This window comes from Theropithecus gelada, chromosome 4, assembly GCF_003255815.1.
Source record: "Theropithecus gelada isolate Dixy chromosome 4, Tgel_1.0, whole genome shotgun sequence".
Taxonomy (NCBI): domain Eukaryota; kingdom Metazoa; phylum Chordata; class Mammalia; order Primates; family Cercopithecidae; genus Theropithecus; species Theropithecus gelada.
Window position 1 is genome coordinate 134,229,734 of NC_037671.1, and position 27,564 is coordinate 134,257,297.

General features: G+C 36.2%; 1 protein-coding gene across 1 annotated transcript in view; it reads right to left on the minus strand.

The window, feature by feature from the left end:
- Nucleotides 1-27,564, minus strand: part of AK9 (adenylate kinase 9) — a 185,071-nt gene that overhangs the window by 104,877 nt on the left and 52,630 nt on the right. The window contains exons 11-17 of the mRNA XM_025382428.1: nt 27,001-27,140; nt 26,740-26,920; nt 14,143-14,287; nt 11,093-11,188; nt 10,891-11,004; nt 6,082-6,165; nt 4,432-4,580 (exon numbers count right to left, since the gene is read on the minus strand). Coding sequence (XP_025238213.1) covers nt 4,432-4,580; nt 6,082-6,165; nt 10,891-11,004; nt 11,093-11,188; nt 14,143-14,287; nt 26,740-26,920; nt 27,001-27,140 — 909 coding nt within the window. The remainder of the gene's footprint in view (nt 1-4,431; nt 4,581-6,081; nt 6,166-10,890; nt 11,005-11,092; nt 11,189-14,142; nt 14,288-26,739; nt 26,921-27,000; nt 27,141-27,564) is intronic.

Sequence of the window (27,564 nt, forward strand, 5' to 3'; positions counted from 1 at the left end):
CCAGAGTATGTGGCCAGGCAGAGGGGTGAGGAGGCTCTGAGGCTGGGGACTATGCCTGTTGGGGGAGTGGTGAGGACAAGGGCCCCAAGAAGCCTTTACATGTGGTCTATGTCCAGTCTGGCTGTCACCAGAGAGAACCATGGAAATGGGCTCTCAAGAGTTTGATCAAATAAAATTAAAGTGGCACTTCCTTTTGACAAAAATGGTATACATTTTTGTATATTACTCATTCTTCTATCCTCTTGTGATTTTAACTTAAAAGATTTACTTTTTCTGCATTTAAACATACTATTTCTGGATTCCCTTACTCTATACTATTTTATGTTTACTTTATATTTTATCACTTGTGAATAGATAGATAGATAGATAGATAGATAGATAGATAGATAGATAGGAGACCGAGACTGGGGGAAGCAGAGGAAATAGGACATGACCCAGAGAGACATAGGAGGCACAGAAAGACATAACGACAGTGCCAAGTACACAGATACAAAGGTGCCAAGTACATGGTGCCAAGTACACAGAAATGAACAGATAGGTACAGATGTTAGAGGGAAACCATGTAGACAGAGAAGCAGAGCAAATCATATTAATGACACAGAAGGGTGCAGAGATAAGAGAACAGGCTGTGGTTAGATGTGCAGTTGGATAACAAGTCATGAGCTTCAACTGGAAAACACAGAGTGGCACGTTTGACACAAAAGGCCCACCTCCCTAGAGGTTGCTACTGTTTTTCTGTTAGGTACTGGGCAAGTACCTTTCATATAGTCAGTGTAACAGCTTCACTCAACAAAAGTGCTCAGAACAGCAGAAGCAGAGAATACAGCTGCTGTAGAGTAAGGTCCCATGTCCCTCTGCCTCTGCTTCCCTTGGGTGCTCTGTAGCTGGTCAAGGTGGGAGGACAGGGAGAAGTGCGAATGGTTTGGTATGAACAAAATAATTTCTGTGCATTCTCCATGGCAAGGGAGTGATTCTTCTCTTCCTTTGGTAGAAACAATATCTATCATTATTTCTACATTTTTAAGGCTTTAAAATACTGTTAAACTATAATTCTAAGAAATTCTTTAAAAAATGCTTAACTGATCCATTTGTAAGTAAAATATAACCTATTTGCTTTCCCTGGACTAAATCATACATTAGGTCCAAGCGCATCAGTCATATCTATTCTACACATGGGCTGTGAGCTTCAGACAAAAAAACAGAATTTAATGGGAGGCACAATTTTTAAAATGGGATAAAAAATGGTTGCAGCAACAATTAGAAAATAAAATAAAACACTAATATCATTTATAGTAGCATCAAAATACACCAAATACCTAAAAATAAACCTAATGAGAGATGTTGAAGACCTTTACCTTGAAAATTACAGAACAATGCTGGGAAAAATTAAAGAAGACCTAAATTAATTATAGTCAGTCTTCTGTATCCATGGCTCTGCATCTGTGCATTCAACCAACCACGGATATAAAATATTTGGAAAAAAAAGGATGGTCACGTCTGTACTAAATATGTGCAGACTTCTTTTTCTCATCATTATTTCCTAAACAATCTAGTGTAAACAACTATTTACATACCATATACATTGTATTAGGCATTATAAGTAATCTAAAGATGATTTAAAGTATATGGAAGGATGTGCATAGGTTATATGCAAATACCATGCCATTTTATACAAGGAACTTGAACATTCATGGATTTTGGTATCTGTGAGGGTCATGGAAATAATCCACTGAGGATATCCACTGAGGGTACTGAGGGATGGCTGTACAAATATTTTATATTAATGGATTATAAGACTCAATATTGTAAAGATGACAGTCTTAGCCAAATTTACCTAATAGATACAATGCAACCTGATCAAAATGCCTGCAGAGGGGTGTGTGTGTGTGTGTGTGTGTATGTGAAAATTGAGTAGCTGATTCTAAAATTTATGTGGAAGTAAAAAGGACCTATAATAGCTAAGATAATCTTACAGTAAGCAGAAGAAAACATAAGGTATGACACAGAGAAGGATGCAATGAAAGGAGAAACAAGGTGTTGAAGAATTCACTCCCTCAGATGTCATGATTTATTATAAAGCTACAGCAGGGCCAGGCACGGTGGATCATGCCTGTAATCCCAGCACTTTGGGATCACTTGAGGTCAGGAGTTCTAGATCACACTGGCCAACATGGTGAAATTCTGTCTTTACTAAAAAAATACAAAAAATTAGCCAGGCATGGTGGCATACACCTGCAGTCCCAGGTACTCGGGAGACTGAGGCAGGAGAATCGCTTGAACCCATGAGATGGAGGTTGCAGTGAGCTGAGATCGCACCCTGCACTCCAGCCTGGGTGACAGAGTGAGACTCTGGCTCAAAAACAAAACAAAACAAAACAAAACAAAAAACCAGAAAACTACAGTAGTTAAGACATGTGGCTCTGGCACAGACAAATGGACTAATGGAATAGAACAGAGTCTATAAAGGGACTACATATATATGGCCACTTGATATATGATAGTGGAGAAAGGATGGTCTTTTCAATAAGCGGTGCTAGAGCAACTAGTTATCCATCTTGAAAAAAAATACAACTTGACCACATTGTGGTAAATGATTAGTGATATTAAGTACCTTTTTATATGTATATTGTCCATTTGAATATTGTTTTTGATACACAAAAATTAGTTCCAAATATGAAAGATAAAGCAAGGTTTCCAGAAGAAAACCTAGGAGAATATCTTCCTGACTTTGGGTAGGCAAATATTTCTGAAACAGAACATGAAAAGCACTAACTGTGAAAGAAAAAATTAATAAATTTGATTTCAATAAAATTAACTCCTATTATTCAAGACAGAAGATATTCATAAAGATAACTGCAAAATATCCAACAAAGAATCATACTCAGAATACATAAACAAAACATGAATCAAAAAAGAGACAATCCAATTTAAAAAATAAAAACAAAACCTCCAAAGCCCCAAAACAACATGGGCATATGACTTGTACAGGCCCATCTCAAAGGAGCATATCTCTAGCTGCTTATGAAAAATAGTTCTCCTAATCATAAAGATCATAGAACTGATGATGAGTACAACTGTCTCCTCTACAGGTCTCTGGTCTTTTGAGAAATGACAACCTGATATGAGCTTGGGAGTTAAAATCTCATATGATTTAAACGGTCCCAGAGCTACAGTTTACCATCTAATACTATAAATATTCCTGTATCAGAAGTGTAGGACTCCTTGTGGATTTATATCCTCCAGAATAAACTCTGAAGAGAATGGAGAAAAATTTCACTCAAGAGCAAATATGGTAATTCCACACTCCCAAACATGTCCCTCACTTGCAGATCTCCTCTGCGATGGTTTCTCTTACCTCCCAGGCAGAGATGATGGCTCTGACCTTCATGGAATTCCTACACCTCATACACATCTATTTGCCTCTAGCACATGATAACTCAGTTATTGGTTTACATGTCAGTTCAGTCTTCCCCACCTGACGGATAGCTCCTTAAAGGAAAGGGCTGTGTTTAATCCATCTTCAGATTCCTGGTATCTAACACAGTATGGGGCAGATAGTAGGTACTCATAATATTTCTGAAGGACTAAATGGATGATAGAACAACCAGAAGACAGACATGCAGAAAACTTTGAAAGGTCTGTATGGGAAGCTCAAAGGGAGCCATGGGAATCTGAGAGTCAGAGAGGCTGGTAGAGCCTGGGGCTTGAGGAAACCACCCAATGTGTTACAAAAAGGTTCCATACTCTAACATCATATATATTTTCTTCACATAGTAATTTTAAGCTAAATCACAGAGATATACAGAAGTTCATCAAGGGCTGAAAAGATTAGTTATGCTTTTGATTTTGCTCTGAATGTTTACTTAAGATCTTTGTACAAAACAGACCCACATGAATATCCTGTTCTTTATAAACAAACAATGGGCCTTCTGACCTGCCATTGATAGATAGCATTTGAGGATTTTTTTCCCCTGTAGACTGGAACAGCACATGTGTGTCCATTCATCTCCCCTATGAACGCATGTTCAAGTTGGTTGGATGAAACTAATTAACCATGGATGGAGCAAAATTTGTCTTGGCTTATAGTTAATCAGTTCATAGATGAAACATACAACTTTGGTACCTAGTACCAATATGCATCATCTTTTAACTGAACTGAATCAAAGACAATAAAGTTTAATGAATAATTAATTTCAAGGCATAAAGTTATAGTACATAATTTTGTTTATAATTGAAAATTTACCAAAGAGCATCAGTAGTTGTTCACTGGGGTACTTCGCACTTAACAATGCTGACTACACAATGTACATGAATTTGAAGGCTACAAATTTCAACACCATAAGACTCTAAAATAATTATACACATACTAGATTAACATTTTCTCAGTAATAGTTAAGTCACAGATAAGAATTACCCGGCTAGGTTTTTTACCTCTCCAAGGACTTCCTGTAAGATTTCAGCATATTTTTCATATGGCTGTTCAAAGTTCATATCCTGTGACATTTTTATAGTCTCCTCAATCATGGACACAACCTCTGGATGATCTGCAGTTACCTCTTCTATCGAGTCTTCTGTTGGGGCTAAAGTAAAATAAGCTGATAAATTAATGCCATTAATAATGTTAGTGGACAATACTACTTGCAATAAAACATGATTGATAATATCTGACCCAAGAAAGTATTATTTTTGTGTCACTGCAGCACATGTTGGAAGGAGGGAGAAATAAGACTCTGGAGAGGAAATGTTAAGTCAGGAATCACGGCACCACAAACTCTCAGAGAAGTGACTTAAAGCCAGTGCAGCAGAATGAAAGTGAGAGGCAGGAATAAAGTCATGTCTGGCAGGAGTCAAAACCAGGGAAGAAATGTAGGGGCCAGAGGATTCCAGGAGTCAAGTGAAAACACAAGCATCTAGGGAATGAGTCAAAAAACAAGATGAATACTTCCAGTTACTAGTACGAGACTACAAGGGACAGTAAGGGGACAAGAGGTAGGCAAGTTGGAGGGGATGGAGAAAAGGTGGCATAGGCTGGTGTTTCAAGTGTTACACTTGATTCTTGTCCTCTTTGGTGCTGAAGTGTGTCCTTGCTTGGCTGAGTTGGCTCTCAGGCTGCATCGTGATGTAAATCTTCGTTCATCTGCTACTCTAATGAGATAGGAGTTTGGCAGTTTCACCTGACTCCTTGAATTCTGCATTTGCAGTCAAGCTTCTGAGCCTCTGCCTCAGGGTTCCATCTGTCAGGGTCTCTAGTGGGAGCCAGACTGATCCCAACCCAAAAAATCCCAAAGGGCCTTCAAAAGCAGTTGCCTGCTGCCCTCCCTGTCTGAAAGTATTCTCAGGGATCAAAAGACTCACAGTTCCTGAAAGCCAGAGCAGAAAAGTCAAGAACCCATGATCTTACTGTGCCCACGGGAGTGGGTACAAAATGAAGCAGAAACAGCCAGGCAAAGATGCGAAATGTGCTAGAAGCCGCTAATTGTCCACCCAATATCCATTCGCCTATTCCTTCATACAGCAACCCTCATTTTGTCAAGGCTAGCAATGTGCCCAGCTGAAAAACCACATCTCTCAACTTCCCCTATAGCTTGGACAGCCAATAAGAGGCAAGCAGAGTTTGTGTGTGCGCACGTGTGTGTGTGTGTGTGCACTTGCCTGCACATGTGCTCCTCACACTTGGCTGACTCAGCTAACTGCCAGTTTTTGTCCTTTGCTTTCCTTTTCTTTTTCCTTTCCAGTGTTCCTGCTCGGTACACTGATGTCATGGCTGGAGCTCCAGCAGCCATCTTGTGGCTTATTATAGTAGCTGTGTGCCAGGGATGGCAGAGCAGAAAGATAGACTGCCTGTCTTCCCAATATTCTTTTTCACCAAAACAACATATCATGTATTAGTTTTTCAATGTTCTTGCATGTCCAGCTTTTCATAATAGAGTAGCCATTAAAATAGAGTACTTGGGTGTTAATCATGCTTTCATTTTTTAAAAAAATCACACATTTCTTCTTCTAAATTCTGAGGGAACTACTTGTGTTTTTTTTTTTAGAACCACAATATAAAAGAATCAAATTATCCAAATATTAATTTACCTGTATCTGAATACAACTTTACATCTTGACCAGCATCTTGAGAATGCCTTTTAAATGTGGATGTTTCACCAGATTCTTTTCCATCTGTGAATAAAACATTGTGAATTCCTAAAGAACGGTATTAAAAAAAAAAAAAGTAGGTGACTCCCAAAGAAGATTGTAATATAAGCCTAGGGAACCAGGACTCACATTCCCAATTTTTAATTAAAATAACAACCATAACATTTAAATGGGTCAATATATCTAGCAGCAGATAATGAAGGTAATAACCTTTAACAAAACCAGGAGTAATTTCAGCTTATTATAATGCCAATGGATCTAAACAGAAAAAAACAATCAACAGTGCCCTTCCTGAGGCAACTAACACCCTCTTGACTCCTGGAGGTCAAGGCTGTGCTTACTTCAGAGACATGGGGCAGAAGAATGACTTTTTACCCATGGATACTGGCAATATTGGCATCCTTCCATCAGTGGATAGAGGTACTGCTGCCTGCTTCTAACCTGGACTGCCTCCCCCAAAGAGGGAGCAGACAGTCTCGGGGTGGGGCTTTCTTTGTGGATTGGAGTTGGGAACTCCACAGCAGCAAAGATGAGGCTGTCAGTTGCCACCTGACGGTCAAAAATTTAATGTACAGGGGGTGGGGTCCTTCTTCTGTGAAGACTGTGTGTTAAGGGAGGAGGAGTGCCATACACGAATTTCTGACAGTGCCCCATTCAATTCTTACTAGGCTTTAAATAAACAGCAGGCAAGCACATCTGTCTGAATTAGTAGGAGAAACTAAAAAAATCAGCTCTATATTATTTAACAAAATAAATTATAGATGCACTTTAAAACTGAATAAAAAACCACAATATAAGTTTATATATATAAACTTATACAAATATATATTTATATAAAATTTATACAAATATACATATGTAAAGCTATTATTTATATATGTCCTCTCAATTATTCATATATAAAAATGTCTCTCAGACATTTATATCATATATATTATATATTATAAATTGAAAATTTATATAATTATATATGATATAATCAATTCTCTCACTTAGACATTTATATATAATAATAATCAATCTATCCTCTCAGACATTTTATATATATATATAAACGTCTGATTGAGAGGAAGACTGTTCAAGCCTAAAAGTGAAGGAAGAAAGCAACAAAGAGAAAATAATGATTTGACTGCAAAAATGTGAAAAATACCTTTACTTCAAAAACAGCAAGCTGACTTAGAAGACAAACCACTCAATTTGTAAAATATATGAAAAATAAGAGACTAATATAGAAAGTTTATACAGAGACTATATAATTGATATAACCATTTAGAAAAATGGGCAAAAGACAAAAATAGTCACCTCAAAAAAGAAGAAATATAAATGGTTAACAAATATTAATATAAATTTCTGAAGCAAAAATTAAAACAACAGAAAATACTGAGGAAGTTTCCGGGATCTGGCTGGCAGGCGCTTTGTCTCGCCTTCGCCACAGTAGGCTCTTCCTGTTAGTCTCTGCTGCTACTTCTTGGCTCTGGGAGGCCCAGGTGGCCCTGCAGCAGCCTCTGCCACCCTGTGACCTGTGGGTATTGGGACATCCCTAGCTGACGCCAGGACACCCGGGAAGCCGAGGAATGGACTCCATGGCTTTTGAGGATGTGGCTGTGAACTTTACCCAGGAGGAATGGGCTTTGCTAGATTCTTCTCAGAAGAATCTCTACAGAGAAGTGATGCAGGAAACCTCTAGGAACCTGGCTTCTGTAGAAATCATATGGTACAGAGACTGTGTGAAAGCAAAGAAGGTAGCAAGTATGGACAAGTTGTCAGCCAAATTCCAAATCTTGATCTGAATGAGAACATTTCTACCGGATTAAAACAATGGGAATGCAGTATTTGTGGAAAAGTCTTTGTACGTCATTCCCTCCTTAATAGGCACATCCTAGCTCACTCAGGATACAAACCATATGGAGAGAAGCAATATAAATGTGAACAGTGTGGGAAACTCTTCGTTTCTGTTCCAGGTGTTAGAAGACACATGATAATGCACAGTGGAAATCCAGTTATAAATGTACGATATGAGGGAAAGCTTTTTATTTTCTCAATTCAGTTGAAAGACATCAGAGAACTCACACAGGAGAAAAATCCTATAAGTGTAAACAATGTGGTAAAGCATTCACTGTTTCTGGTTCTTGTCTAATACATGAATGAACTCACACTGGAGAGAAACCCTACGAATGTAAGGAACGTGGGAAAACATTCAGATTTTCTTGTTCTTTTAAGATGCATGAAAGGACTCACACTGGAGAAAAACCCTAGATAAAGCCTTCAGCTCTTCCACTTCCCTTCGTTACCATGGAAGCATCCATACTGGAGAGAGACCCTATGAATGTAAACAATGTGGCAAAGCCTTTAGTTGTTTGAGTTCCCTTTGTAACCACAGAAGTACTCATACTGGAGAGAAACTCTATGAATGTATAAACAATGTGACCAAGCCTTCAGTCGCCTCAGTTCCCTTCACCTCCATGAAAGAATTCATACTGGAGAAAAACCTTATGAATGTAAGAGATGCGGTAAAGCCTAACACTCGTTCCAGTCACCTTACTTGCCATGAAAGAAGTCATGATATAGAGGCTGGGTGTAGTGACTCAGCCTATAATCCCAGCACTTTGGGAGGCCAAGGTGTGTGTATTGCTTGAGCCCAGGAGTTCATAACCAGCCTGGATTAAAACAATGTGAAACAACCTGGGCAACATGGTGAAACTCTGTCTCTACAAAAAATAAAATAATGCCAGGCGCGGTGGCTCACGCCAGCTACTCGGGAGGCTGAGGCAGGAGAATCACTTGAACCCAGGAGGCGGAGCTTGCAGTGAGCTGAGATTGTGCCACTGCACTCCAGCCTGGCGACAGAGTGAGACTCCATCTCAAAATAAATAAATAAATAAATAAAGCCCCTTGAAAGTAAGAAATGTGGTAAAACATTTACTCTTTCCCATTCCCTCATAAACATGAAAGAGCTCACACTGCAGAGTAACCTTAAGAATGTAGGAAATGTGGTCAAGCCTTCAGATTTTCCCTTTTTTGAAGATTTGGGAGGACTCAGAATGGAGAAAAGCCTTTTGAATTTAAATCTGTGGTAAGGCCTTCAGTTGTGTTAGTTCCATTTGAAGACATCAGCTCATTCCTGAGAAAAACCCTATGAATGTCCAGAATGTGGGAATGTTTCATTTCTCTCACACCCACTCAAGGACATATGAAAATGCACACTGTAGCTGGCTGGACCTTGTAAATACAAGAACGTACACAGGATTAAAACTCTAATAGCTTAGAAACTGCAAGAATATTTTCAGTTTTCACATTTACTTGAAAAGTCATGTGAAAACTCCCACTGGAAAGAAGTTCTGTAAGTGAAGCTTTTCTAATTTGGAAAACCTGATGCAAATTAATTATCATGCAGTGCTTGAAAAAAAGGTATGAAATGTTACACAAGTTACAAGTATATTGATTTTATCAGTGGAAAAAAAAAGAAAATACTGAGGAAACAATGACATGTATTTTGAATATTACTGGGGAAACATAATTTGGAACAATTTTATGCAAAGCAATTTGACTCTGTCTATAGCTTCATATTTGTTAATTTAGTAATTCCTAGAAATCCCCAGGAATTCTAGAGAAATTGTGCAGTAACTTATAATGAAGGTTAAAATATTTCCCAATGAAGTAATATAATTAAATGGTAAATTATAAGTAAAAAATGTAAAAACAGTTTATATTATAGCTATTCTGTAATATTATATTACATATAATTATTATATAATGTTATATAATGTAGTGCTATATGCTTTTATGTTCAAATGTGAATAGAAAAATTTTATAAGGATAAATAGCACAATGGGTAAATGATAAAATTTCACAGCTAAAATTGTGGCCTTAAGATGCTCTGATTCTAATACGTTAAAGTAGAGAGCTTTTAAAAAAGAATTTATGTTGAATAGGAGTGGTGAGACAGAGCATCCCAACGATTATAAATCATGCTGCTATAAAGACACATGCATACGTATGTTTATTGCAGCACTATTCACAATAGCAAAGACTAGGAACCAACCCAAATGTCCATCAATGATAGACTGGATTAAGAAAATGTGGCACATATATACCACGGAATACTATGCAGCCATAGAAAAGGATGAGTTCGTGACCTTTGTAGGGACATGGACGAAGCTGGAAACCATCATTCTCAGCAAACTATCGCAAGGACAAAAAAAACAAACACTGCATGTTCTCACTCGTAGGTGGGAATTGAACAAAGAGAACACTTGGACACAGGAAGTGGAACATTACACACCAGGGCCTGTTGTGGGGTGGAGTCTGGGGGAGGGATAGCATTAGGAGATATACCTAATGTAAATGACGAGTTAATGGGTGCAGCACACCAACATGGCACATGTATACATATGTAACAAACCTGCATGTTGTGCACATGTACCCTAGAACTTAAAGTATAATAAAAAAATAAAAATAAAAAAGAATTTATGATATGATAATGATTGTATAACATTGGAAACATTCAAACATTTTTCTTTGGGCTCTAATTGTATCTGACTCCCCGTTTATATGTTTTCTTCTTTATTCTAGTAAACTGACTTCTGTTCTACAGTTGTTGAGGTTAAATCTACAAGGAAAAATTTAGCTTTTTTCCTCCTGAAGTTTCCAATTTTGGGGGTAATTTTAAGCATAAATATAAACATAATCAAATATGAAACAAATGAAAATGAGATCCACAAACGTGGGATTAGCAATTCACTTTGTTACCATCTTTATCAACTTTAGCAGCTTGATCATGGAGGACATTTTCTGACTTTGTTTTGGCTTCTTCAGTGTCCACTAAAGAGCTGTCTCTGTCCCTTTGGGAGCCTTGAATGTACCCTGCAATGAAAGAGTAATATACTTTATCAGCTAATCTATTTATATTAGGAATGATTTGGTCAATAACATCAGCAATATGTTTCTTTACCTTCTTCATCAATTGACGACTGTGTTGCCTCCACTGGGAATACTCCAAACTCCATTTTTTCATATTGCCTTTGAAATTCTCTTAAAGTTGTTTCAGCTGAAATATAACAATGGGTGGTGTTAGCAAAAGGTAGTTGGGGATAGGGAGGCAGGTGGAGTGACCAAAAGCCCCTGCTTCAGAGTTAGATACACTTGAGTTTCAGTTCTGACTTACAAGCGTAAGGGCTGTGTGGCTTTGGTAAACCACTTGATCTTTTTGTCTCAATTTCTAGGCAAAATGAGGATCTTTAAACTGAAAGCACTGCTGTGAGGATTAAATGAGGTAATGAACAGAAACACTTAACTTGGAAAATGCTGGCACACAGGAGGGCCGCTCCATGTTGGCTGCCATCCTCTGTATAATCATGTAATTTTTATGTTAAAAAACCTCAATATTCTCCACTGACAAATTTTTCTTAAAAATATACTGAGGCAAAATTCAATAGCAAAAAATTCCAATTTTAAAATTTTAAGTAGAGTCACTCCTATTGTCAGATTTAGAATAATCAGTGAACATGGAGAAGAAAATAAAAAGGCTTTTAAGTTTGCAGCATATGAGAGATAGCAACTATTGCTATATTCCAATGGGAGAAGGTAACTTGTGGAAAGCTGTAAAATCTATGATTTAATGTTAGAATTTAATGTGAAAGAAACATTACAGATCACTGTTCTTCCTCCAGGAGCCCGGCTAACTTCCCGCCTTGGTCTAGATCTCAGTCGAATGTCCCCTCTTTGGAGATGTCTTCCCTGGGCATCTCAACACTTCAGTATCCCTACTCCAGTCACTGTCTGCCCCATTACCATGTTATATATTTTTTCCATCTGTTCCCTTGCCTTTTTTTTTTAATTTTTATTTTATTTTATTTTTTTATTGCCTTCTGCCCTCTATTAAAATGTGAGCACCACAAGGGCAGGGACTTTATGTGTCTTGTTCTCATCTGTATTGCTGGTGCCTAGAATAATGTCTAACACAAAGTAGGTACTCAAGTATTTGTTGAATGAATTAATAAATTCATTTTGTCCAGCCTTAAGTAGGTTGAATAACAAGCCACTTTAGTAATCTGAACCAATATTTCTCCAGCCTCAGTTTGTAAGTTGTCTGAGATATTTTCAATTTTTCAATTTTCAATTTTCATTTTGAAGGTAAAATTTTGATACTAAAAATATAACTTCACTCTAGATTGTCTAGATAACTGTTTGGATGGCATGCGATTTCAGTGCTGGTCTTTTTGTTGTTTTTTGTAATCTTTTGGGCACCATTATTTTATTTGTTTATAGGTTAACAGGAAAGAAGAGAGGCAGATTTATTAGGCAAATACTGTGTCCTCATGTAGCAAAAACTCAACCTTGCCCATGTAGGGAGAAGTAATTTCCTTGCTATTTAAATAGTTTCGAGCACGGAAAATGTTGAGAAGCTTCCTAATTTATATAAGAAGTTAAAAAAAAAAAACTGATAGCAAACTCTGACAAATAGAGAACCCCTCTCCCCGCGCCCACTATAAACCAGTCACACCTAAGAATGTAGGGAAAAAGTCCTAAATAAACAAACAAAAGTACAAAAAAGTATGTTATAAGAATAATGAAAATGGGCACAGTGGCTCATGCCTGTAATCATGGCACTTTGGGAGGCCAAGGCTGGAGGATCACTTGAGGCCAGGAGTTAGAGACCAGCCTGGAAATCATACTGAGAGCCCTGTCTCTGACAGAAAAAAAAAAATCACTGTGATGAAGTAAGGTTTATTTCAGAAATACAAGAATTGTTTAATGTTGGAAAATACATTAATATAACTGATCAGTAGGTCAAAGGATTAAAAACTTAATGATTATCTTGAAAGATGCTGGCAATACATTTGATAATTTTCATTCTTTTTTCTTTTTCTTTTTTTTTTTTTTTGAGACAGGTTCTTTCTCTGTTGCTCATGCTGGAGTGTGGTGATGTGATCATAGCTCACTGCAGCCTCAACCTCCTGGGCTCAAGTGATCCTCCCACCTTAGCCTCTTGAGTAGCTGAGTCTACAGGTATGGACCACCACACTCAACTAATTTTTTTTTTTTTGGTAGAAGTAATGTCTCCCTTTGTTGCCCAGGCTGATCTTGAACTCTTGGCCTCAAGAGATCTTCCCACTCTGGCTTCGCAGAAGTTGGGATTACAGGTATGAGCCACTGAACTTGACTGCATTTGGCAATTTTCAATATCTATTCCAGATAAAAATACTTAATAACCTGACGGAGAAATATTGACAAGAACCCCTTTAAAGATGCTCAGTATCACAACCACTATTTGACATTGTAGAATTGCTCATCTACATAATTAGTCAAGAAAGGAAATAAATATAAGTATTGGAAAAAGAGGGGTTTAAACTATACTTCTTTTCAAATTATATGATTAGCTCTCTGGAAAACCCAAGAGAATCAACTGAAAGTCCATCAGAACTAGAAAGTGAGTTTAATAAAGTAGAAAGTTATAAATAAATGTATGAAAATCAAATAGCTTTCCAACACACTGTTAATAACTACTTAGAAAATATTATAAAAAGATCCCATTCACTAGTAATAAAATGACAAAATATCTGGCAATAAGCTTATTAAGAAAACTGTAGACAATACATGAAGAAAGATACCAAATATTATAGAAAGATAAAAATAGACTAAAAAATGGAGATTTCATGTCTGCATGAGAAGATTTAATAGTAAATATGAGAATTCTTACCAAATTATTATATAATATTAACACAATCCTCCCATTGGGATTTGTTGTAGAACTTGACAAAATTCTACAAGCATCCTAACTGAATCCTTCTGATTCATTTCCTTAGAGGTCTAGAATTGAAATTTTTTTTCTCTGCTTTTGAATTGGTTTATGTATATTCATTCCTTTGACCATTTGTTAAGAGTCTATCATGTGTAAAGTGCCAAGAATGACAAGATGAGCTAAACAAAGTCCTTGCTTTCAAGTAGCCAGGCTTAATTTTTATCTAAACTTAAAACACACATTTTAAAAAGATGTTTCACCTTGTTTTCTCGCTTGCAGTTGCATGAGAAGCTTTTCTTTCACAACTTTAATTGCTGCTGCAGTGGCCTGAGCTATGGTATTTTCTACTAATGTTTCACGGGCTTTATCAAAACGTGGCTGAACAAGTTGGGCATAATCGACTACCTGCAAAGAATATTTGAGAAAATCAATATAAGCAGGAGTTATTGTGACTATAAAACACATTGTTCATCTATCTTTCTATATCTACCTGTATTTCTCTCTCTATTCCAAAAATATTAATACTACTTGAGATATATTTGGAGTTATGTTCAGAATTCACCTATTTCTGAGTACTTGCTTTAATAGAAATTCAGCCATATTTTTCATGTAGGATATTTATCTGTATATGTATTTATCATGTAGTATATATATTCAGATTATGTATATATATTTTGACTTAACAGAAGTTAAAACATAGATATATATTTTTTAAATCAATGTTGTATGTATAACTTACATACAATAAAAGGCATACATCTTAAGTACATAGTATGATGAGTTTTAACAAATATATATATACATAAACCACAATCAAGATATAGAACATTTACTGGGTGTAGTGGCTAACATTTGTAATCCCAGTACTTTGGGAGGTTGAGGCAGGAGGATCCCTTGAGGCAAGGAGTTCGAGACCAGCCCGAACTTTTACATCACTCCCTAAATTCTCTTATGCTCCTTTGTTGTCAATCCTTTCCTGCCTCACCCCTTCCCCAGCTTTCATTCGTGGCCCCTGGCAACTACTTTCTGCTTTCTTTTACTATAAATTAGTGTTGCCTTTTCTAGAATTTCATATAAATGGCAGCATACAGTATGTGATCTTTTTCAGGTTATCCCTCCTTAGCAGAATGTTTTGGAGATTTATCAGTGCTATTGTGGGTATGCTTTTTATTGTTGAGTGGATTTCATTGTATGAATATACTACAGTTTTTTATTCATTTATCTATTGATAGACATTTGGGTTGTGTTCTAGGTTTTTGTTATTATGAATAAAGCTGTGATGAACATTTGTACAGAAGTCTTTTTGTGGTTATATGTTTCCTCTTCTCTTGGGTAAATACCTAGGAGTGAAATTCCTGGGCCATATGGTAATTGTGTATATAACTGTATAATAAACCATCAAACTGTTTCCAAAATAGTTGAACTATTTTACATCCCTACCAGAAATATATGAAAGTTAGTTTCCTTGCATCCTCACCAACACTTGGTTTTGTGAAGCTTTTAAATTTTCCACTGGGTGTGAAGAAGTATCTCATTGTAGATTAAATTTACAGTTCCCTAACCATGAATACTTTTGAAATTCTTTATACATGCTTATTCACTTATTTTCTTCTCTTTAAGCATATGTTCAGCTTTTGTCTAAAATTGTGTTAGAATAATTTCTATGTTCCGGATATAAGTTGTCAGGTGGATAATAGATTTAATACAGAATATTGGGGTCTTAAAAATAGGATTCTGGCTGGGCATGGTGGCTCAAGCCTGTAATCCCAGCACTTTGGGAGGCCGAGACGGGTAGATCACGAGGTCAGGAGATCGAGACCATCCTGGCTAACATGGTGAAACCCCGTCTCTACTAAAAAATACAAAACACTAGCCAGGCGAGGTGGCGGGCGCCTGTAGTCCCAGCTACTCGGGAGGCTGAGGCGGGAGAATGGCGTGAACCCGGGAGGTGGAGCTCGCTGTGAGCTGAGATCCCGCCACTGCACTCCAGCCTGGGCGACAGAGCGAGACTCCGTCTCAAAAAAAAAAAAAAATAGGATTGTATGTGTCTTTAATTAATATTTACAGATCTCTATATTCCCATTCTACTTTTCTTTTGGTAGGCTTACACTGCTTTATTCCGTGACAATAAATCTTTATCCACATCATCAGTTTTTAGTATGTGCATATTATTGCATCAGATGAATATGTTACAATTTATTTAACTAAAATATCAATACATATATGGTATACTATATATACATAATAGTACATACATATACATATATACCATATACTATATATACTATTCCTACATATACATATACAAAACAGATACATATATATTTATATACTTGTTGATAAGAGCATAACCATTAGGCATAGCAATTGGAAATACATATACAAGCCTAAAATCCATGCATATCCTTTGAACTGTCAATTCTGTTTTATGCATTTTTCTTAAAAAACTGTCAAAGATGTGTTCATAATTTTGTTCATCATAGCCTAGTTTATAGTAGCAAAAATGTATATACCAAAATATGGATAATATATGTGTATTATATATTATCTATATGTGTGTTATATATTATATATGTGTATGTATATGCTATAGTTATATATAGTATACATACCATACTATATACATTGTATGCTATGTATATAATATGTAATATATATTTTATATACTATAGTATACTATAGTATATTATACATTATAATGTATAATATTAATATCAATATAATATGTATTAATATAGTGTTATATTAATATTATATTAATATTATATATCAGGATAATAATACATTAATAATATATTAATATTAAATTGCATATTATATATTAATATATAATTTATGCATAGTATGCTATATATGTATACATGTGTATTATAGGCATAAAATATATATGTATATAATATGTGTATTATAGACATAATATATACATATGTGATAATATGTATAAAATGTAGACAATATATAATACACATATTATAGATTATATTTTGGTATACACATTTTTGATACATAAACTAGGCTATGATGAACACAATTATCTACATATCTTTGATAGTTTCTTTAGAAAAATCCATATAACAGAATTGGCAGTTCAAAGGATATGCATGGACTTTAGGTTTGCATATGTATTTCCAATTGCTATGCCTAATGGTTATAGTCTTACTAGCAGTCTATGAGAATGTGCTTCTCCCATCCTAGGTACACATCAAAATTTGGTGTTTTTAGTAATCTTTTAACTCTTACAATGAGATTGATATGACAAGTCTCTGATTTTTGGCATCTCTATCAGGGAGGTAGTATCCTTTTGCTAATGTTTAATGGCATTTGTATCTATTATTCTGTGAATTGCCTGTTTGATTTTTTTCTATTGGGGTTTTATCTGCATATTGATTCATCTTTTTATATCTTAAAATGATAATTCCTTTATCTGACACATATTGTGATGTGATGGGTTTAAAATAAGTCCACAAATCTTTTGACACACCTCCCTTTGGAAGGTGGACCCTAATTCTCTTTAGTGTAACTAGAACTTAGTAGTGACTTGCTTTAAATAGAGTACGATGCAAGTGGTAGCGGATGACTTTTAAGACTAAGTCATGAAAGCCATTATAGCTTCCTCGTTGGTTTACTCTCTCTGAGGGTAGTCAGTTGCCAGGTCATGAGGACACATAAGCAGTCCTATGGAGAGATCCACATAGAAAGGAACTGAGGTCTCATTCATGTGACTGAGCCATCTTCCAGCCCCAGCCTAGTGTCAGATGAGTGCAGCCCCAGACGACATCTTACTTGTAGCCTCATGAAAGAACCTAGGACAGAACCACGTAGCTAAGCCACTCCTGAATTCCTGAGTCAGAGAGACTATGCAAGATCATCAATGCTTACTGTTTCAAGTTGTTAGGGTAATTTTTTATGCAGTAATAGATGAGAAACACACACATGGCAAATATATACTCAGTATTTTCCTCTGTATGCTGCCAAAAGTTTTAGTTTCCTTCTAATTTTTTTCCTTTTTCCTTCTAATTTACACTTTAAATAATCTGAAATTACCTGGATATAACTTTTTCTTCCCCAAATGATGAATTAGTTAGGAATCTTAGACACACACACACACACACACACACACACACACACACACACTTCTTCTCCCACATCCCTCCATAAGCCTCCAAGAATTAGATAATACATTTTAAAAAATATATGCATTATTCATGTTATGCTTATAGAACAATTATTCACAATTACATAGAACACGTTCATATTTCTGTTCTCGCAGGTTTTTTTTTTTAATGGGGGTTGCTTAGTTTTCTATATACCTATCAATAATGAATTCCCAAACTCTTCTTCACAAGTATAAATTTCTGCTTGAAAATACATCAGGTAATCATCTCCCTGGAGCTATCTCTTCTAGAACCTTCTGGACTCCTACCCCAAACTGGATTGGTTATTTTCCAGGCTTCTAGGCCTGCAGAACAACTGACATCATGGGTTCTCCTTCCCCCACCATCTTGGAATTTTCTAACCCTCTTGATGCATGGATGCCCTTTTGCTTCTGGATCCCATGTCGCCATCTTGGTGTAGGCCCCCATTTTGATGCACCACGTCCTCTAGTAGCTTCTGACAAAGAATACATTAGAGGTAATTTTTTTGCATGTGTGACTGAAAATGCCCTCATTGTATCATTAGACTTCGTTTGCCTGAATATAAAATTCTAGGCTATCAGCCACTCCCCCCCAAAAATGTCTTCTGGCTTCCAGAGTTGTGGGTTGAGAAGTTCCATGTTATTTGAATTCCCAGTCCTTTCCATGGGACCTAGTTTTCGTCTCCAGAGTCTTCTAGGCTCATTTTTACAGAAGCTTCTGGATCTTTGCCCCCACTGTCTTATAATTTCAAAATGATGTCCCTTCGTGTGGGTCTTTCTCCATCCATTTTACTGGGCATTTACTGTGTCATTTCTATCTGGAAGCATGTCCTTCAATCTGGAAAATTTTCTGCAGTTATTTCTTCGGTAATATTCTTTTCTCTGGTAGCTCCTACAAGAATTCCTATATGGATAATGAACACCCTAGACTGACCTTATGGTTTATTTTCTTTTCTATTCTTTTTTCCATTTGTCAATTTATACTAATTTCTAGAAGGTAACTTTAATTTCTACCTTTTAACTCTTCTATTGAATTTTTCATTTGTGTTATATTTTCTTTTTTAATGTTCTTCCATCTTGCATATATTTTAATTTCAAAGGACCCTTTTCGTTTTCCAAATGTTCCCTTTTCTGTTTCTATTATCCTGATCTAGTTTCTAGATTCAATAATTACTCTTATTTTCCACAACATACTAATAATTGGAAGCTTCATTTGCATATTGTTTCTTTAGTGTTTGGGTGATCTGGCTTGGCAATTGTAATATGAAACTCTTAGTCATCAGAAGGCCAGAAAGTGACTTTTATCTGAAAATGTCTTTGTGTTAACTCATTTTTCAAGGACATTTTTCACTTGCTATATAATTCTAGGATGGCTTTTCTTCTTGTAGTTGTTTAAAGCTCTTGTTTCATTTTTTTCTGATTGCCATTGCTTCTGATGAAAAGTTGGCCATCATTTGTATCAATGTTTTCTTCTATTTAATGTATCAATTTTTCTGTGGCTGCTTTAGGGGAGGGATCTCCCACCCCCAGGCCATGGACCTGTAGGAACTGAGCGGCACTGCAGGAGGTGAGCAGTCCGATGAGCATTACTGCCTGAGCTCTGCTTCTTGTCAGAGCAGTGGCAGTGTTAGATTCTCAAAGGAGCACAAACCCTATTGTGAACTGCACATGCAAGGGATCTGGTTTGTGTGCTCCTTATGAGAATTTAATGCCTGAGGATCTGAAGAGGAATAGTTTCATTCTGAACCCATCCTCCACCCCCACAACCCAGTCTGTGGAAAAACTGTCTTCCATAAAACCAGTCCATGGTGCCAAAAAGGTTGGGGACTGCTGCTTTTGGGGTTTTCACCATTAAATATGATGTATGTAGGTGTGGTTTTCCTTGTATTTATCCTGTTTGGGGCTTGCTGAGATTCTTGGACTTATAAGTCAATCTATAATTTTTTGGTTTCTGTTTGGTTTCTTAATTTAAGTAAAGTTGACAATGATATCTTCAAGTATTTTTTTTTCTGTCCTATTTCCATTATCATCTTCTTCTGGGACTCCACTGACTCACATTAGACAATTTGATTTGTCCCACAGGTCCCTGAAGCTATGTTCATTTTTTTCAATATTTTTTTCTCCCTCTGTTCTTCAGACTGGAAATGTTTTATTGATCTGTGCTCAAGTTCTTCCACAAATTCCAATCTGCAGTCAAACTAATTCAGTAAAACGTTCAGTTTGGTTTTTATATTTTTAGTGCAGGATTTCCATTTGGTTCTGTTTTAAGCAGTTTTTTCATTTATCTTAAGAGATTCTCTATTCTCTTATAAAGACCTTAAGCATATTTATAACAGCCATTTTAAAGATTTTATCTGCTAAATCCATCGTCTGGTCCATTTCAGGGCCAGTTTCTATTGTCTCCTTTTTTCTTGATATGGGTAACGTTTTCCTGTTTCTTTGCATGTCTTGTAATGTATGTTGGACATTGTGGATGATACACGTTATTAGGGACTTTGAATTCTGTTATCTTCCTCTGAAGACTGTCAATGTTGACTTTTGTTCTATCAAGTAGTTCAGTTACAGTCATGTGTTGCTTAACAATGGGGATACATTCTGAGAAATGTGTCATAAGGTGATTTTGTTGTGCAAACAGCATAGAGTGTACTTACACAAACTTAGAGGGTACAGCTTACTAAACACCTAGGCTATGTGGTATAGCCTATTGCTCCTAGGCTACAAACCTGTACAGCATGTTGCTGTACTGAATTTTGCAAGCAACTGTAACACAACGTTAAGAATTTATGTCTGAACATATCTAAATATAGAAAAGGTACTGTACAAATATGGCATAAACATTTTTTAAATGCTACACCTGTATAGGGAACTTACCATGAAAGAAACTTGCAAGACTAGAAGTTGATCTGGGTGAGACAGTGGGTGGTGAGTGAATAGGAAGGTCTAGGACATTATTGTATACTACTATAGACTTTATAAACAAGGTACACTTAGGCTACACTAAATTTATTTAAAATGTTTTTCTTTGTTCAACAATAAATTAACCTTGTCTTATTATAGCTTTTTCACTTTATAAACTTACAAAATTTTTAAACTTTTTGACTCTTTTTTAACAATTCTTAGCTTACAACACAAACTCATTGTACAGATGTACCAAATAGGTTCTTTGTATCTTTATAAGCTTTTTTCTATTTTTCAATTTTTAAGCTTTTTTTGTTAAAACCCAAGACACAAACACACACAGTAGCCTAGCCCTACAAAGGGTCAGGATTATCAATATCACTATCTTCCTCCTCTACATCTTCTCCCACTGGAAGGTCTTCAGGGACAATAACATGCTTGGAGCTGTCATCTCCTATGACAACGATGCCTTCTGGAATATCTCCTGAAGGACCTGCCTGAGGCTGTTTTACAGTTAATGTTTTCTATAAGTAGAAGGAGTACATTCTAAAATAATGATTAAAAGTATAGTATAGTAAATACTAAACCATTAACATCATTATTATTGTCATCAAGTATTACATAACTGTACATAATTGTATGTGCTATGCTTTTATACATCTGGCAGCACAGTAGGTTTGTTTACAGCAGCATCACAAACACATGAGTAACTTGTGCTATGATGTTACAATGGCTATGACTTCACTAGGCGATGAGAAATTTTCAGCTCCATTATAATCTTGTGGGACCACTGTTGTATATGCAGCACATAACTGTATTGGTTTACCACATTGAACTTCTGTTTTTTGTTTTTTTGAGACAGAGTCTCTCCTTGTCGTCCAGGCTGGAGTGCAGTAGTGCAATCTATGGTCACTGTAACCTCCACCTCCTGGGTTCGAACAATTCTCCTGCCTCAGTCTCCCAAATAAGTGGGATTATAAATGTGCACCACCACACCTGGCTAATTTTCGTATTTGTAGAGACAGAGTTTTACCATGTTGGCCAAACTGGTCTCAAACTCTTGGCTTCAAGTGAACCGCCCTCTTCAGCCTCCCAAAGTGCTGGGATTACAGGTCACTGCAACTGGCCTGAACTTCTATTTTATGCTTTATTAAATCCAATATTTGGAAAGCCCCCAAGTATTTCCCAATTTGATAGGATTCAATCTCCAAATTCAGTCCCCCAGATTTCATTGAGGAGTGGTTTTAGGATTGGTAACGGAGGGTGTAGCGTAGGTCTTAATCTAGGCTGTAGTCCTTATTCCCAAGGGATGGCCTTTACAGTGTGTCAGCTCAGTGTTCTGGTAACAAGGCCTCTCCTTTGCAGCTAGGCCAGATGTCTCAAGTCCCTACACTCTTCAACCTCCAGTATCTGTTCTGTTCACAACCTGTAGGAGCCATCCTTCGATAAGCTTTGTGAAGTCTCCTTTGAGAAACTCTTGGCCACGCACACTTGGGCCTTGCTCCCACCCTACTCACAAGCAGCTCCCTTCTCCCTGCCGCTCTGCTTCACAGTGCAGGCTGCTTCAGAACTGAGCTCAGCCTCCTCAGCTCCATAGAAGCACCATGCTCTGCTTGTCCTGTCAGGAAACTGCCCCCATCCATACAGATAATTGAGGTAACCAAGTAGCTCACCTCATGAATTTCTCTTCCCTCAGGGATCACACATAAGGAGGGCTAGTTCCCCTGTCATGGCTGTATTTTAAAGATTCTTAAAAAGATGGTAGCCATGTACAGTTCCATCAGTAGTTTTTAAAACTTCCCATTTATACATGTTCTCATTAGAACAAAGGTTGTCATTCTTTTGACATGGGTGAAAATTTTCATCTTACTATTATTTTACGTTACTTATCTTCTGATGAGGTTAGGCATCTTTCATAAGTTTTTTCCACTGACAACTCATCTTCTGTGGTTTTCTCTAGCTATCTGTTGCCTATTTTCCTAGGGTTGCCTATCTTTATCCTTTTGATCTATAGGCAGTCTTAAGTATACAGTGCCAGAAACATGTTTTTAGTTATACTTGTTTTGAAGATCTCCCAGGCTACTGGGTTTCATTTAAAAAACAGAGGCCTTGTATCAGAGAGAAATGTTTTATGCTCTGATGAAATATAATTATCAATCTTAAAAAATTATTTTGGGGGGTTGTCTAATTGCTGCATAACAAAGTACCTAAAAACTTAGGGACTTAAAACAAACAAAAAATATTATTTCAGTTTCTGAGGGTCAGAAATAATACTTTTTCATGATTTTATTTTATTGTATTTTATTTTACTTTTTTAGAGAAGAGGTCTCAACATTTTGCCCAGGATGGCCTCAAACTCCTAGACTCAAGGGATCCTCCTGCCTCAGCCTCCCAAAGTGCTGGGGTTACAGGCATGAGCCACCATGCCAGCTGATTTTTCATTATTTTAAATGGGAAATTTATAATGCATTATACCTTGACTCAAATTCTATAATGTAACTAAAACATAAGCAAAGGTCTATTACAAGTAACAGGCAATCATGTTGTTTGGATGCAAAATGGTTAAAACATCATTATGTGATCACCAAACAATTAATATGATTGGTGATACACATTTGTTTTCCATGCAGTAAAATGGTCTTTCTTAGGGCCAGCAACATTTGAGACTCCGTTACTGACACATGAGGGAGTTTTCTAAACACTCACACTTGATTTTGACATTCTACCACTTGTATTTGAAATGTATCACCTCATCTTTCCTGACTATTATAAATTTAAAATGTAGAATTTTCTTTTGGAAATGTAAATATAAACAGTATTTGAAAAATGTTGTATTGGAAGATATGTGTGGTCTATGTTGTTTGCACATTAAAAACCAGGTGATGCTTCACAGGAAAACATTATATGGGAATACATTTTAAGGGTATGTTTGAATTATAAGACCCTTGTACTACCTAAGAAGTATAAAAGTACCAATTTATATTGGAAGTAATATGTCAGGCATTATTTCTTGGGTGACTCTTTAAAGAAAACAATATATAACATGCAAGATAATAGAGAAAAGTTTTAATTAGTTAAAAATGATACTACCTAGGATAGCATCAAAACCCATCAAATACCCAGAGCTCTGTGCAAATTTCTACACAGGAAACTCTAAATTATTACTAACATCAATTAAAGAGGGCTAAATAACTGGTAAAATGTATCATATTTGTGGACTAGAAGAGTCAATATTGTAAAGATGTCCATTCCTCCAACTGATCTATAAATGTGATGCTATCCCAGCTAAAATCCCAAAAGATTTTTCTACATAAAACTGCAAAGGGCTAAGAATAGCCAATGCACTCCTGAAAGAGAACAATACGATAGAAGACCTTGCTTTATTTAACATCAAGACTTATTGTAAAGATAAAATAATTAAGTCAATGTAGTACTGGCAGAATACTAATAGAATGATGAAATAGATCAGTGAGGCTCGGTATGGTGGTTCATACTTTTAATCCCAGTACTTTGGGAGGCCGAGGTGGGAGGACCATTTGAGGCAAGGAGCTCCCGAGATCAGCCAGGACAACATAGCAAGGGCCCATCTCTACAAAAAATTATGAAAATTAGCCAGGCATGGTGGTGTGCATCTGTCATCCCAGCTATTCAGGAGGCTGCAGTGGGAAGATTGTTTGAGCCCGGGAGTTAGAGGATGCAGTGAACTATGATGGTATCACTGCACTTCAGCTTGGGCAATAGAGCAAGACCTTGTCTTAAAAAGAAAAGAAAAGGAAAAAAGAAATAGATCACTGAGCCCCAAAAGAGACACACATATGTATAAAGACATGATATAGGACAAAGGGGGCAAACAGTTGATAACGGATGATCTTTTCTTCAATGATCCTGAAACAACTGAATATCTATATGGGAAAAAGTAAAACTTACGCAGTCCTTCACATTATAAGAAAGTAAGTCTAGGTGGATTATATATCTAAATGTGAAAGTCAAAACAATAAAGCTTTTAGAAGTTAATATAGGACAATATCCTCATGATGTTTAGGTGCAAACATTTTCTTAAGTGTGACATAAAAAGCACTAATGATAACAGACAAGGTTGATAAATCATTCCCCATTGAAATAAAGAACTTCTGTTTATTAAAAGATGCCATTAGAAAAGTGAAATGGCAAGCCACAGAGAGACAAAGAATAGTCATAATGAATATAATCAACAGAGAACTTGTATATAGATAATATTAGGAACTCTTACTAATAATATACAAAAATACAACTAAAAATGGGCAAGACAGTTGAGAAAACACTTCAAAAAGAGAATATCTAAATGGCCAGTAAACATATGAAAGAGGTTCAACCTCATTAGCCATTAGGGAAATGCAAATTAAAACCACAGTGAGATACCACTATACACTCACTAAAATGGCTAGAATTAGAAAGACTGACCATAATAAGAGTTGACAGGAATGTGGAATAATGAAACTCTTATACACTGCTGATAGTATTGTGAACTAATGGAACTACTTTGGAAAACAATTTGGCATTATCTACACAAGTTGAACATATGTCTATGTGTGTACCAAGAGACACATACAAGAATGTTTATAGTAGTGTTATTTACTCCAATCTGGAATCAATCCAAGTTTTATTAGTGCTCAAATGTGGATAAATATATTATGGTATAAGTCAATCAACAGAATACAATAAAACAATAAAAATGAATAAACTGCAGCTACATTCAATAGTGTGGACAAATATCATAATTATAATGTTAAGTGAAAGAAGCCAGGCACAAATAAGATAAATTGTTTTAAGTCTATGAAGTTCAAAAAACATGCAAAACTAGCCTATGGTAATTGGATGTATGCTTGCATGGCAAAACTGTAAAAGAAGTGTGGAAGTGAATGCCATAAAATTCTGGGCAGTGGTTACCTTAGTGTGGAGAGTGAGGAGACTGGTATTGAGAAGAAACGTGAGAGGGCTTCTGGGTGCTGGCAACATTCCAGATTTGACCTGGGTGGTGGTTACATGGGGGTTCATTTGGCGATAACTCAGTGGGCTTCACTTTTCTGTTTGTCATGTTTCACAATGAAAAAGTTAAAAGCAAATAGAAAACAATGCTCCTGTGCTTAAAAGAATGAGCAGCACTCTGAACAACTTCTAACACCTTCCCGTGGCCTGAATGGCTCCGTCTTTAGCCATGATCTTGCATAGGCAATCCTCAAGTCACACTGCCCCTTGTAGAATTCATCCACATTCCAATCCTTCATCACATCTTTTGGCTCTGCCTTCAAATTATATCCCAAATATGCTTGTTTCTTACCACTTTTACTGCTATCACTCTTGTCTAAGCTAAATATAATTTCATTTACTGAGAGTGGAGAACAAGATTACTGAGGGAGAAGGTGTCAAGGTGTTGGGAGGATCATCTTTGTAATAGTGAAATCACCATGAATTAGGACAGGAGTGAGTATATAGGGAGAGTGAGAGTGAGCCAGGAGTAGTGAAACCCAGGGGACCGAAGATGAGTAGAACCAAGAAAGCTAATAGGTGGCAGAGTCTGAATGACATGATATTCACATCGGGGGGCTTTTGGGAAGCAGGGAGGGACTCTGGTCCAGAAGCAGCAATAAACAACAAAAGAATGCCTTCCCTATTCCAAGTCCAGTGGAATAACTATTCAATTGAAACATGAAATTTTAAAAACTGAGTACAAATAAAATCCTACAAATTATAATCAAGTATAGATAGATACACGACAGATAGATAGATAGATAGATGGATAGATAGATAGATAGATAGATAGATAGATAGATAGATAGATAGTTACCTTTCCTTTGTAATTTTCTGCAAGCATATTGCAAAGTGTTGTTTTCCCTGAATATTGAGGTCCAAATATGAATACTTTACATGGTGGTGCTGGCATAGGTGGAAGCAGATAGGGACGTGGATTCAATACAAATGGTTTTAATGCTTCTTCTGATGAAAGACAGTAGATTTTACCTAGAAAACTTAAAATATGCCATATTAGTAAGCAACTGAAAAGACGTATGAGGAAGTTTTAAAATTAGGTTCTGAAAATCTTACTTACCTCACAGAATAATCCGGTAATCCTGAATAAATGTTACCATCTTTTAAATTCACAGGACATGTACGTCCCCATTTACTTCTCTGCCATCTGTATCTTGCTGCAATAAGTTTATAAGATGCAAGAGTACGAAATAGCTCATCCTGTGAATTGCAAATACTACATTAAAAATATAGGCATAAATTTTGCTGAAATTAGGAGTATTAAATATTTCATTTATTATTTTATAGTGCTTTACTATTTAATAAATAATTTGAAAAGGAAATTTTGGCTTTTTCTTAATTGCAACATTCTGCACTTGTCCTTGATTTAATAAGACTAGTTTACATTTATGTTAAAATATCTTTAAATTCTACTGAGCAATTTCTGTCATATGGTAAAACAAGCATAAGGTAGAGAGTGCATTTTCTATCATCTTCCTTAGAAAACAGATTCTGAAAAATCCTTATTAAAATTTTTGGAAAATGTACCAGCTTCTTAGCTAATTTACCTTGGCTTTTACGTATGCCTAAGATGTTATGTACAGATTGTTTTTGCATTTACTTAGCTATAAGTGGTTCTTTAATT